The sequence below is a fragment of the Mercenaria mercenaria genome, chromosome 1 (assembly GCF_021730395.1).
Source record: "Mercenaria mercenaria strain notata chromosome 1, MADL_Memer_1, whole genome shotgun sequence".
NCBI lineage: Eukaryota > Metazoa > Mollusca > Bivalvia > Venerida > Veneridae > Mercenaria > Mercenaria mercenaria.
In genome coordinates, this window is record NC_069361.1 from 10,022,545 (window position 1) to 10,036,686 (window position 14,142).

The window sequence follows — 14,142 nt, forward strand, 5'->3', positions numbered from 1 at the left end:
AAAAAATGAACCGGCTAATTTTTTACTAAAAATATAGAATATTTATCATTGAAATTAGTTTTAACCTTTTCCGATTGAAAAGTTTTAAACGTTTGCAATTTATAAAAGGATTATTTGATTTAAAGACTAAACTGTATCTTTGTCGCGAAAACCAATAACAGTCACGGAAGAAAGACAATTGCAAGATTTTGAGAATTCTGAGAGTTTTTATATCGTATTGCTCCCAGAAAGTCGTCGCAAAAGATATATGTTACTTAGAATGTAACCTTTATGTAGCTGACTATGTCTCAAAGTCAAATATCGTTCAACATGTGCCGAGTGTCATAGTCACCGGTTAGTAATAGTCAATGGATGGTTTATTCATACATCCAGGAAGGTCTAATACGGGGAGTAGAAACTCCGTATAAATCAATACATTTATCTGTATTATGCTGTCGTCCATACCTGTAAATATCAACCAGTGGTTAGCGATCGATATTTTGTTTTCGCCACATGGAGCTATAACACTTATTGTTCAAAGGGTTTACCAGTCACATGTTAAGTGGCGATAATTAGATGATCAGAGATTGATCTAAAGAGATTCTGAAGCAAAAACAGCATGCGACTGCATGTGGTGATATGCTTAATTATTACGAATTAACTCGAGCTCACTTCCCTGAAGAAATATTTTACCACGTAACTTCCAACCTTTATCAAAGGGCCGATTTTTGTTGGATTTGAATAAAAAAAAATTGGAAAATAACGGAAAGCTGACACTTTTCTTAATCTTGTAAAGCCATAATTATAATTATTGTTTAGAATGTCAGATTTCTACATACAGAAACAAACATTCTTCTTGAAGGTAGGGAATGTTTCAAACGAAATTGTTGTTTAAACTCCAAAAATTAGTTTAATAAATTTAATCTTAAAACTGATGTGTGAAAAATACAATGTATTTAAATTAAAATAATATTTTTTTTTTAAAAAAGGCCGACAACGAAGTTACATTTAGTATTCCGAACTTTTAGATAAAACTGCAGAAAATCATCTAGGTTTAACACGCATTTAAATGGTTTATTGGCAAACTGCCTCTTAATGGTGCGTTCTTCATGATTCCCAAAATTTCAGTAAGAAACCAGTTCTTATTTCGTAATTTTTAACTGACAGGTTTAATTGGGAAGGTCATGATAAAACCACAATCAGGTGATAAAGGCAATTTATTTATCAGACTCATTTATTGTGGTGTACTTTACAGGAATGCAGTTACATACTGATATTATGATATGAAGTGTAAAAATATTTAATTAAACATTTAATTCTTTGCTCAACAGAATGCTTTGAACCAAACTGAAAACGGTCCACCATTTTGCTAGACATTCACATCTGTTTTGGCACCAAAAATTACGGACAAAATAAATGACGTAATTCGCACTCAGCTTACTTCTGAAGACATAAATTTGTTTGACAACAGCAATTTCATGGTTAATTAGAAAGGTCAGATTTCTTCACCCCCACATATTTGCCAATAAATAGGTAAGAAGTTCTGATAACCGGGCTTTGCCCGGTTATCAGAACCTCTTACCTATACGAAGAACAGAGCAATATCATAAACAAATATTTTCAGGCAACAGTTTACAGTTTTGACTTGCTATTTTCATTAAATTATGTCCTATTTTTTTTGTTCTAAATACTCTGAATCAACAAGGCAAATATCATGTAAAAAACGACATCTTTCTCTCTGGGTAAGACAAGTCTAGATTTAGCCATTTTCACAGGGCGAAAAGTAACATTAATGTAGATATTTTCCATTTAAAAACAGATGCAGGCAATAATTTCATGGCAGAACTTTTGTTTTCAACAAAAAAATCAACAAATGCTATCCCAGATTTTCACTGAAAGGACGAGTTAAACTGTAAGGCGTAAGTGTTTGAGTAATAGCAGAATAACCTACGGCATACGCTTCGATTGGACGACAGCATAAGATAAGATAAACGCTGGTTTCCAGTCCCCGTATCAGTTGTTCCAGATACATCCTACCAATTCAGTTCCTTATTAATTTCATAATATGAAATTAGGTGCTACCTAAAAGGCAGAGCTCCCTTGAAAAATCACAGTGCCCCTTTAAAATTAAAGGAGTGGTATTGGAATTGTCTGGAATTATGGATTCGTTTAAAAAGTTTGTGTTCTATTAGATCTATTAAACTCATGAACAGACTCAATCAAACCGAGTCTGCAATTTTCACTGTTTGCATTGTTCTCGGTGCTTCCAAGGGATCTACTTTCCAGATTATATTAATGTTAATTCATGATTTCTGAATGCATGTTTTAGACTGCATCAAATTTAATTCTTGACATGTGAAATACTCGAAAGATATTCTGTATATAATTAAAAGAAAATTCGATATAGATTAATATCTGCACCAAGATAAAGAAGAGAACGTATTTGAATAATTTCTGTTATTCTTATTAAAATGTACTGCATCAACAATTTTACATAAATTATTATCATACTGGAAACCAGTCACAAATGATAACTCCTTCAAATTGAGAAGCTTCAAACCTAACAGAATCTCATTAGGCCAATAGCCGAAGGAATTCTGTTTCTTTGCGTGTGAATGTTTGGCAATAAGGACTTAATGTAAAAAGATAATGTTTCAATTCCAAAGTTAATAGAAATTAGAATTTACGTAACCCTGGAAATGACTATTGTAATTCTTTTAAATGTCATTATTGTCAAATTTTGGTTCTTTCTGAAAGGAAGAATGATTGTGTCCAACTTTCAGTCAAAAATACTGCTATAATAGACGCCTGGTATGGGAAAATTACAATCATTTACATGGCTGTACAAAGCTTGTTTTAAACCCAAAAGACTAGCAATTTTTAGCTCACCTGTCACAAAGTGACAAGGTGAGCTTTTGTGATCGCGCGGTGTCCGTCGTCCGTCCGTCCGTGCGTCCGTGCGTCCGTAAACTTTTGCTTGTGACCACTCTAGAGGTCACATTTTTCATGGAATCTTTATGAAAGTTGGTCAGAATGTTCATCTTGATGATATCTAGGTCAAGTTCGAAACTGGGTCACGTGCCATCAAAAACTAGGTCAGAAGTAAAAATAGAAAAACCTTGTGACCTCTCTAGAGGCCATATATTTCATAAGATCTTCATGAAAATTGGTCAGAATGTTCACCTTGATGATATCTAGGTCAGGTTCGAAACTTGGTCACGTGCCATCAAAAACTAGGTCAGTAGGTCTAAAAATAGAAAAACCTTGTGACCTCTTTAGAGGCCATATATTTCACAAGATCTTCATGAAAATTGATAAGAACGTTCACCTTGATGATATCTAGGTCAAGTTCGAAACTGGGTCACGTGCCTTCAAAAACTAGGTCAGTAGGTCAAATAATAGAAAAACGTTGTGACCTCTCTAAAGGCCATATTTTTCATGGGATCTGTATGAAAATTGGTCAGAATGTTCACCTTGATGATATATAGGTCAAGTTCGAAACTGGGTTACATGCGGTCAAAAACTAGGTCAGTAGGTCTAAAAATAGAAAAACCTTGTGACCTCTCTAGAGGCCATATATTTCATGAGATCTTCATGAAAATTGGTCAGAATGTTCACCTTGATGATATCTAGGTCAAATTTAAAAATGGGTGAAGTGCCGTCAAAAACTAGGTCAGTAGGTCAAATAATAGAAAAACCTTGTGACCTCTTTAGAGGCCATATTTTTCATGGGATCTGTATGAAAGTTGGTCTGAATGTTCATCTTGATGATATCTATGTCAAATTCGAAAGTGGGTCATGTGCCATCAAAAACTAGGTCAGTAGGTCAAATAATAGAAAAGCCTTGTGACCTCACTAAAGGCCATATTTTTCATGGGATCTGTATGAAAATTGGTCTGAATGTTCATCTTGATAATATCTAGGTCAAGTTCGAAAAAGGGTCATGTGCGGTCAAAAACTAGGTCAGTAGGTCTAAAAATAGAAAAACCTTGTGACCTCTGTAGAGGCCATACTTTTGAATGGATCTCCATAAAAATTGGTCAGAATGTTCACCTTGATGATATCTAGGTCAAGTTTGAAACTGGGTCACGTGCCTTAAAAAATTAGGTCAGTAGGTCAAATAATAAAAAAACGTTGTGACCTCTCTAGAGGCCATACTTTTCATGGGGTCTGTATGAAAGTTGGTCTGAATGTTCATCTTGATGATATCTAGGTCAAGTTTGAAACTGGGTCAACTGCGGTCAAAAACTAGGTCAGTAGATCTTAAATTATTAAAATCTTTTGACCTCTCTTGAGGCCATATTTTTCAATGGATCTTCATGAAAATTGATCTGAAAGTTCACCTTGATGATATGTAGGTCAGTTTCGAAACTGGGTCACGTGCGGTCAAAAAATAGGCCAGTAGGTATAAAAATAGAAAAACCTTGTGACCTCTCTAGAGGCCATATTTTTCATGAGATCTTCATGAAAATTAGGGAGAATATTCACCTTGATGATATCTAGGTAAAGTTTAAAACAGGGTCACGTACCTTCGAAAACTAGGTCAATAGGTCAAATAATAGAAAAACCTTGTGACCTCTCTAGAGACCATATTTTTCAATGGATCTTCATGAAAATTGGTCAGAATTTTTATCTTGATAATATTTAGTTCAATTTATTTTAATGAATTTTGGTCAGAATGATGGCCTTGATGAAATCTAGGTCAGCTTCGAATATGGGTTATCTAGGATCAAAAAGTAGGTCATTAGGTCAAATCAAAGAAAAACCTTGTGTATGCGATAGAGGCTATATTTTTCAATTGATCTTCATGAAATTCAGTCAGGATGATTGCCTTGATAAAATCTTGGTCAAGTTTGAATATGGGTCATCTTGGGTCAAAAATTAGCTCACTAGGTCAAATCAAAGAAAAACCTTGCGCATGCAATAGAGGCTGTATTTTTCAATTGATCTTTATGAAATTTGGTCAGAATTATTGCCTTGATAAAATGTAGGTAGAGTTTGAATATGGGTCATCTGGGGTCAAAAACTATGTCACTAGGTCAAATAAAAGAAATACTTGTGTTTGCTCCAATTTTAATGATACTTGGTCAGAATATTTTTTTCCATGCAATCACTAGGTCTATGTTTACACTGTTATGGTGTATTATGGTGTGTTTCTCAGGTGAGCGACCCAGGGCCATCTTGGCCCTCTTGTTAAAAGTTAATGATCAGAATTTTACCTGAGAAAAACAGTGTTTGCTGAAATTCTCGAAAAAAAACTCTGTTTATTTACTGAACGGTCTAAGTTAACATTTCTATGGCTTTTTTATGGTTAATCTTTTAGCACTATAAAATAGGGATGGTAGTAAGAACCTTTTTGATGTTTATTGATAATTCATCGCCAATAGTTTTAGTTTTTTTGATAATCTCTGGCCAGTGATTTTAAAGCTAACAGATGAAATATATGCGAACGGGGAGAAGAGCATTATTTGCTTTTCACAGTTCAATGCCTGTATATTTTGATCCTAAAGCTGTTTTTGTTTTTAAAGTTATGTCTACTGACTCCTACACAGGCACTACATTGGAACCTGACATCAAAACTAAACACTTGTTAAATTTCACATGAATGACTTTAGTTATACAATATTTTCAAAACTCATAATAATAGAAAAAAAAAACTGAAATAAAAAAAAGGAATTGAAAAAAAAAATCTGGTCCAGGTGAGGTTCGAACTCACAACCTCTGGTTTTCAACGCGAACTTGCTAACCACTACACCACTGTGAGGTTATGACGTCATTATGACAAATATAAGTATATATAATAAAGTTCGGTAATGGCAGCATGACAAAAGTCGTTTCCAAATGAAAATATTGTATTTTATTTTTTTTGTCTTCGTAGAAAATGTATTTAGCACTAATTTTTTATTATCAAACGCGCATTTACATTTTTATTCAATATTCAAAGCAGTAAGCGAGACGCTTTTGTCAACCACAAACAGTAAGCGTCTACTGACGTCTTTACTGATTAATTACTATAGGCATAGAGCACATGAAAAAATCCGAACAACACCGATTCCAAAAATACCACAAATTTTCAACTCGATAGTATACACAGTTATATCTCTCTATTCGTTTTCTTGTTCATACGTCTAACCGTAATGCGACGCTGTCGACCCCGCTTTGCAGCGCCGGTAGCTCTGCTATTAACAATAAAATATTCAGACCTCATTTTCAGCAGTTTAGAGCTTTTCAATGATATGAAAACCATATATGGTCATTTAGTATGACATGTCTTCTTATGAAAAATAGAAAAATATTGACATGTTATGTTGTATATAAGAAAAATAATCTGTTCTGAGAAACATTACCCTCTAAAAATGCCTCCATAAAAACAGCCGTTTAGCAATTACGCATAGGTAGACATTTTTCGCAAGTAATAAAACTTATTCCAGGAAATTCACAATGAAAATGCATGGTCTAGATCTTTTCTCAATACAATAAGCACTAAAACTAAGCCAAAAATATATCTGTCACCTCCTCATGTCACTCATTATACCAGATTTCATCCATAGCATGGAACTACATTTTGGACTACTTCACATGTCACTTCCGGTTTGGGTTAATCCGTCCATAATACATGTAGTCTGTTAAAGGTTAAGGCAAAGGTAAAGGTAAATTTTATTAGCTGTTGCTTTCTGAATCAATAAACATAAGGTCTGTAGAGCTTTTGAGCAACCCTGTTTTAAGAACAGTTAAAACCAATTATACCTTACCCCAGCAATTTGGTGGTACCCATTTCGACTGAGGCAATCGTGATAAAGTGCTTTGCCCAAGGACACACCGCAGTGGGAGTAGCCAGGATTCAAACCAGGGCCTTCACCTCCATAGGAAAGCCTCTTAGCCCCATGTGGTTCTGGGACGATCTGTGTATGAAAAGAATTGGAACCACTGCCTTACCCTTGCATGATCGTAAGAGGCGACTAATAGGGTCTTAACACTTGGTTTTGCAGTAACTCTGTGATTCCAGCAGGTATGCAAATTTTGATTCCATACCTCATGTTTTTATTTCGATGTAAATGAGATGTGGAACCAAAATTTGTAGTCCTGTTTGGTGCCATATAACCTATACTGTGTTGGTGCGCCGTAAAACCCAAATAAATAAATAAATAAATAGCCCTCTGGAATGGAATAGACTCCCCTTTAAATTTAAAATATTTCTAAAATCCATTTTTGTTTTGATCTGGCATAAAATAATCCATGCAAGTTTCAAATTGGTACCCCTGTCTGCAATATTTTGTCTGCCATTGCAGATCTACATCTACTGTGTACTGCCCAACAATCAATTCTGATTATAACTGGGAGGCGATTTGTCTGGGAAAGACTCACTGTTAAAAGATGAGCAAGCTCATTAGGTGCAATTTAGTTTAAAAGAACTACAATTACTAAGATTAAAAACATAGATATAGATTTGAAGGTTACAGTTGCCAGCCTGTCAGTGAACAAAATCAAAGTGGGGATGGACTGAATATGTAGGGGAAGACCATTCCATGAACGAATTGTTCTTGGAAAAAAGGAGTCAGAATGGTATTGCGTATGAGATTGTGGGATCAAGTAGTTCAGGTTCCTTGTAGGTGTGCGAGGTGGTTATGGTGACAGGTCAACTGCAATAAGACTGTACTTAAGTTTAAAAAATATATTTTGGGAATTTTTTATGCGGCGTTGTTCAAGGGATTGCCAGTTGAGATCTTGAAGCATTTGGGTGACACTGCTTGTTTGACCATAGTTGTTAGATACGTATCAGCTGCAGATCGGTGTACTCGTTCAATTTTGTATGTGAGGGGTTTTTACAAGGGTGCCATATAGAGGAACAGTATTCACGCTGCGGACATAGGCGTTGTAAGCTGTTTCTTTTACTTTTCTGTTGTTTGTTTTGACATTTCGTTTGATGAATCTGAGTTTAAATATTTGCTTTCGATGTGATGTTATCAATGTGTTTTGACCAACTGAGATCTTTACCTAGTGTGACACCCAGGTATTTAGCAGCTTCTGTAGTTTTAAGTGCTATATTATGGGGTGTATAGTTATAGATGATAGTTTTTTTTCTTTTGAATAATCCTCAATACCGTATAGCGGGTTATTTTTGCGGTCAAAATATTCTGCGTTTTGGCCCTAAAAATTGCTGAAAAATTTTTGCTTGTTTTATTTCTGCGTTTTCAAATAAAAGGAAGAGAAAATTCTGCGTTTCCGATGCTAAGAAGGAGGTAATTCCACGCTTAAAGCATCGTTGTGAGAATGACTGGCGCGTGAAAAACAATAAACTAATTAGTTCGGCAGGGTATATTCCAATGCTAGCGTGGTCAGATGGTGTGTATGATGCATATTTGTCCTTAGATTTAAGGGTCCTTGCAGTTCCAGAAGTTCCCGGGGTGGACAGGGAAGTGATTACATTCCGTAATTTATCATTTACTTCCTGAAGCACACTATCGCCAGTCAAATCCTTTACCCGACTATCATTTTCAGTATTCATCGTAAGATACTCATTCTACCTTTTTTAAGGCCTACAAAACTTGTAGAAAATACAACTGGTAACTACGGTATATCCGGTATAAAGGTTATATAAAGGTTGCTTAAGTATAGGAAGAAATATCTGCTGTTGTTTTATGTGCTGTATAGTCTCAAATAATTCTTATAGAATACATGTATATTTGTTTATAATGTATATGGATGAGACTGGAATAAATAAAATATATATATATATAATATCAAAATAAAAATATCTTCACAAGGCACTATTATGAGCAATTTATGTGAAATTCACTCCCTTTATTTTATTCACGTTTTCTGTTTGATCTACAGTTAGCACTTTAATTGACCATCACACTCAATTATATCATTATCGGTAATTTATAGATGACGATACATGGTGACGATAATTTTCAATAATTAGATATTGTGAACTTCTGATTATATCTGGTAACAAAGCATGAAAAATGGTGAGAAAAATGCAGATTGTTTTGCGGTTTAGATTTTTGCTTGGTAAATATTCTGCTGGAAATATTTTTGTGATTATACCGAGAGACCGCGGAATCGCAGAAATAATCCACCCGTAGAAATAACCTTCCATACGGTGCCTCACACTTATCCGGATTGAACTCCATTGACCAGTCCTTTTCCCAGGCTTCTAGAGAGTGGCCATCATTTTGTAGGGATTGGGAGTCAAGGGAGGATTTAACCGTCAGATGGACAATAGTGTCATCTGCAAAAAGTCATGACTTACTTTTGATGGACTCAGGGAGGTCATTTATGTAGGCTAGGAAGAGACAGGGGCCAATGACTGATCCTTGTGGAACCCAGAAAGAACAGGAAGTTCATCTGAGGTGAAACCATCCACAACTACTCTTTGGGATCGGTCCTTGAGACTTGATCCACTGGGATGCTAATTGGTGGACTCCCAGGGTATCAAGCTTATGGATCAATATATGGTGGTCAGCCTTGTCAAAGGCTTTACTGAAGTCCATGACGATGACGTCAGTCTGTTAGCCATTCTCTAGATTGTCAAATACCTCCTGTGTGAAACTTATTAGTTGGTTTCACAGCTATGCTTTGACCTGAAGCCATGTTGGTACTGGCTAAGGAGATCATTTCTGTCAAAGTGGGACATGATATTTGAGACAAGAATATGTTCCATTAATTTAGAGGCAATACATGTTAGGGATATGGGTCTATAGTTACTAGCCTTGGATTTTGGACCTTTCTTGTAAACTGGTGCAATGATTGCTTTCTTCCAGTCATTTGGTACTTGACCTGTTTCAAGAGATAGTAGAAATATCTTTGTAATGATTGGGGCTATCTCTTGGTGAAGGTCTTTTAGTAATCTTGGGGAAATTTCATCAGGACCAGAGGCTTTATTTGGATTAAGCCCCATTAGTAACTTGTCCACACCCTCAACAGTTATGAGGATCGATGGCATCTCTGGTGCTGACTTGGGGTTTGTTACTTTTTTGCTGAGTTGTTTCAGGCTTAGGGGTTGGGGCTTTGAAAAGACAGATTCAAACTGTTTCTTGAGGATATTTGCCTTTGTGACCGGGTCGGTATGAGTTAGACCCTCATACTTCAACGGGGCTACACCACAACTCTGTGTTTTGTTATGTTTAACAAACGAGTAGAACTTTTCATTCCTACCCGGTTGGAAGTCGTAAGTAAAAATGACCGATTCCAAATAAGACCAATAGGAGGTTCTTATTTCCTTTTGGATCCTACATTTCAGGGCCTTAAAAGCTTGGGCAATGGTTGATTGTTTACCTTTCTTTTTCATGTTTGAATACATTTTGTCCTGTTTGTGTATAAGTCTGAGGATTGTCAATTGTCACCTGATCAGGGTACTCTTCATTTTGAAAACCAATAGGCGGTATACAATCGTTATTTATTGACCTTTTCTGAGAATTTAAACCTTCTAAGGTATGTTTTTATGAATTTTATTGAAAATGGCTATGTGTATGATTAAATTAAATTCATAAATAGGTAAAATTTTAATCTTGATTTTCAGAAGTAACCACATGCTCTGAACTGTTGCATGATGTCAACAGTTTCTCACAAGAGACTGTGCGAGATGTTGCGGTTTGATAATGGATATCGTTAACCTTCGCCATAAGTTAATGGACGCGACCATCAGAAAATAAAAACAGCGTCAGTTAAGTTATGGTAGCCAGAACTACTGTTGTTGTTGTTGTTTCATCATTGGCATTTTACTGCTGCCTATTAACTTCCTGTGCTTTATGTACTGATGCCCGTCATTGTGCGGTACTCTTATGCTCTTAAAACACTTGTACTTTACAGTTCACTAAAAACAATTGTGTGGTGTGGATCATATATAAATAACCTATTGGAGTCTTCCCATGTCTCTTATATAGTCTTAAGATTGCTGCTGTTATTACCAATCTCACAATTTTGCTTACTTCTCTGTCCCCGAGCAATAAATTTTGATCTATTACACCTATTTTGCTTTCAGACCTGAGTGATTCTTCAATTACCTTCTCCATATTCTCTCTTTGTGCATCATAACGTTTACAGTAGAACAAGTAGTGTTCAATATCTTCTTTGCATTTACAGTTGTCACACTCTTCTGATACCTTCTCGTCAAATTTGGCCAAATGTGCATTCAGCCTGTAGTGACCACTGATCAACCTATTAAAAGCAGTAAAGGTCTGTCTGTCTACATTGAAAGTACAATCCGTTCCTACTTTTTCAAAAAGATCACTTGTTCTGATGGTATCTAAATCCAGATCATGATGTCTTTGCCATTTCTCTTTAGCGCTTTCTTTTGTGTTGATTACCTCTTTCTTGTCAATAAGTCCACTAATTTCTTCCTCCAACTCCTGCGTCTCTACAGCTGCTTCTTTTGCCATTTTATCTGCCAATTCATTTCCTGGCGGAGTGGCCACATTTATCAGTGTGAGCTTTTGTTGATGGTCTTAATTATTCATTCGCATGATCCCTGTATTATATCAGTGCAATATAAAGAGAAAAAATATCTCCTTTGGGATGTTCCTTTTCAACAGTAAGATCAGTAGGTCAATGGTCAAGGTCACAGTGAACCTGAATGACTAAACCGTTTTTGGATGATCTCAAGAACGCTTGGGCCTAGGATCATGAAAGCTGATAGCAAGATTGGTCATGACTAGCAGATGACCCTACAGCATTTGAGATCAGTCGGTCAAAGGTCAAGGTCATAGTGACCCGGAACAAGTTTATCAATAATATGGCCATGTTAGGGTGTTTCACTCTTTCCTATGTATATATAATGTTTCTTAGCTTCCTGTATGTATATATTAAAATCTTCTTGTCAAAAAACCATTGCCCAAATACAAAATAATTTCACTTATTTGTTTCCTTGCATGACCCTGTAACCAGTTGTTCAACCAAGCTTTGAAATTCAGGTGAGGGATCTAGGGTCATCTTACAGATTAAAACATTCTGAGAAGGAAACTTAAATGTAAAAAAACTATGCTTTAACGGAATATATTCCCTGAATTTTTGATCAAACAAACACAAGCACTGAGTAATCATCACCTTGCAAGATGATAAAATAAAAGAAATAAAAAGTTCTGAATTTGCTATGTTTTATTTTACAAATATTTGGTATCCTAGTACACTGGTGGTGTACCTATACTTACTGTTCTATACAATATCTTTTAGATACAGTATGCTGATAGAAAATAATTCAGAATGATGCTCAGGTGTGTCTGACAACTTTCCCTTTTATATGTAGTTGAAACAGAATATTGAAATATTTCATCCAGTGCTGAATCAATTCTGTTTACAAGGTGTAATATAACTATTTCAAGTTAACTTCTCTAGGTAAAAAAGTACAAGTTAAATCGAATGAAATACTTTTACAAGGAAAATATACAATGGCAGTATGAAAGTTATCAATACAGAATAGTCGACCATGAAGTAAGAAAACGGACACATTTTATCTTATTATATTTTCATGATAATTGTATTTTTAGAGCAAGATGTGTGAGGCTGATGAGAAGGAGCTTTTGGTGTATGTGTTCAGGAAAGACCCAACTATTCTGGAGGATTTACAAACACACAGGTAGGATGCTTGGCCCTTACTAAGGTAGTATTTGCTAATACAATTTTAGCTTGTCTATACAAAGTCTATATAATCATATAGAGAGCTGTAAAACCAGGTCACTAGGTCAAATCAAGGAAAAACCTTGTGTTCGCAATAGGGGCTGCATTTTACATTGGATATACATAAAATTTAGTCAGAATGATTGCCTTAATGAAATCTAGGTCAAGTTAGAATATGGGTCATCTGTGGTTAAAAACTAGGTCACGAGGTCAAATCAAAGAAAAACCTTGTGTATGCAATAGAGACTGTATTTTTCAATTGATCTTCATGAAATTTGGTCAGAATGATAGCCTTGATGAAATTAAGGTCATTTTGAATATGGATCATCTGGGATCAAAAACTAGGTCGCTAGGACAATCAAAGAAAAAGGTTCTGTATGCGATAGAGGCTGTATTTTTCAATTGAGGTTCATGAAATTTAGTCAGAATGATTGCCTTGATCAAATCTAGGTCAAGTTCGAATGTAGGTTACCTTGGCTTAAAAAGTAGGTCACTATGTCAAATTGAAGAAAATACTTGTTTACACTTCAAGAGACCACATTTTTGGTCCAATCTAAATGAAAATTGGTCAGAATATTTGTTTCCATGAAATCACTATGTCAAACATGTTTACACTGTTATGGTGTTTCTCAGGTGAGCGACCTAGGGCCTGCTTGACCCTCTCGTTACTTAGAATTTTAGTTTATTTTTTCATGCTTTTTTTACCATAACTCAGTTCTTACTGCATGGATTTGATTCAAACTTCAAAGGATTGTCCCTTATCATCACCCATGTCTTATTACACGTAAAAACCTGCAGATACATTGGTGTATAATTTTATTCAGCCTAAGGAAGGAAGTTGCTACGTTTATTTTCCCCAATTACAGAAGTGGAGATGCTCACAGGTTGGTGAGGAGGCTTGATGCTGTACACAAGGACAATCTAATTGATTCTCATAAATGGACAGTTCCTCAAGAACATGTTCTACTTGATTCCCTTGTGAAATGCTATATGAATACGGCAGACTCCATTAAAATTTCAAGAGCTGTTGAAAAAGTAAGTGAACTTGTGTACCTGTCAGAGGTTTATTGCTTTGCACATGTCAGTCTGTCAGTAGACCAACAATTTGGTAAAGTACTGGAGAAAACTTGGACCTATGGTTGTCAAACTAAAAAGGATAACTGTCTTTGGTAAATATATGAGATGGACCAATGTGTCAAAGGTCACTGAAAAGAATTTCCCATCAATCATGGTGATCTTGAATGGTAACTAAGTTTGGGCTGATTGTTTTCAGTTTTCATAGGATGATTGCATGTTGTTATTAGATTAACTCTATTGTGTTTTGTGATCAGAAAAGCAGTGGTCAAGACTGAAAACTGTTCCTGATCAATAGCTTGAGAATTCTTAAACTTTTGAATGTCAGCTTCATAGCGTGATTGTCTGTGGCCAGTATCTACTGATTCCTATGTTTTAAAGGATCAGTCCATCAAAGGTTAAGGCCATTGTGACCTTTTTAGCTCACCTGTCACAAAGTGACAAGGTGAGCTTTTGTGATCGCGCGGTGTC

The 14,142-nt window shown here is 35.6% G+C and overlaps 1 protein-coding gene across 1 annotated transcript in view; it reads left to right on the forward strand.

Annotated features, from left to right (window-relative positions):
- Positions 1–120: 120 nt before the first annotated feature.
- LOC123545013 (thyroid adenoma-associated protein homolog) overlaps positions 121–14,142 on the forward strand; it is a 70,878-nt gene continuing 56,856 nt past the window's right edge. The window contains exons 1-4 of the mRNA XM_053522480.1: positions 121–333; positions 10,505–10,659; positions 12,468–12,556; positions 13,422–13,632. Coding sequence (XP_053378455.1) covers positions 10,657–10,659; positions 12,468–12,556; positions 13,422–13,632 — 303 coding nt within the window. The 5' untranslated portion in view covers positions 121–333; positions 10,505–10,656. The remainder of the gene's footprint in view (positions 334–10,504; positions 10,660–12,467; positions 12,557–13,421; positions 13,633–14,142) is intronic.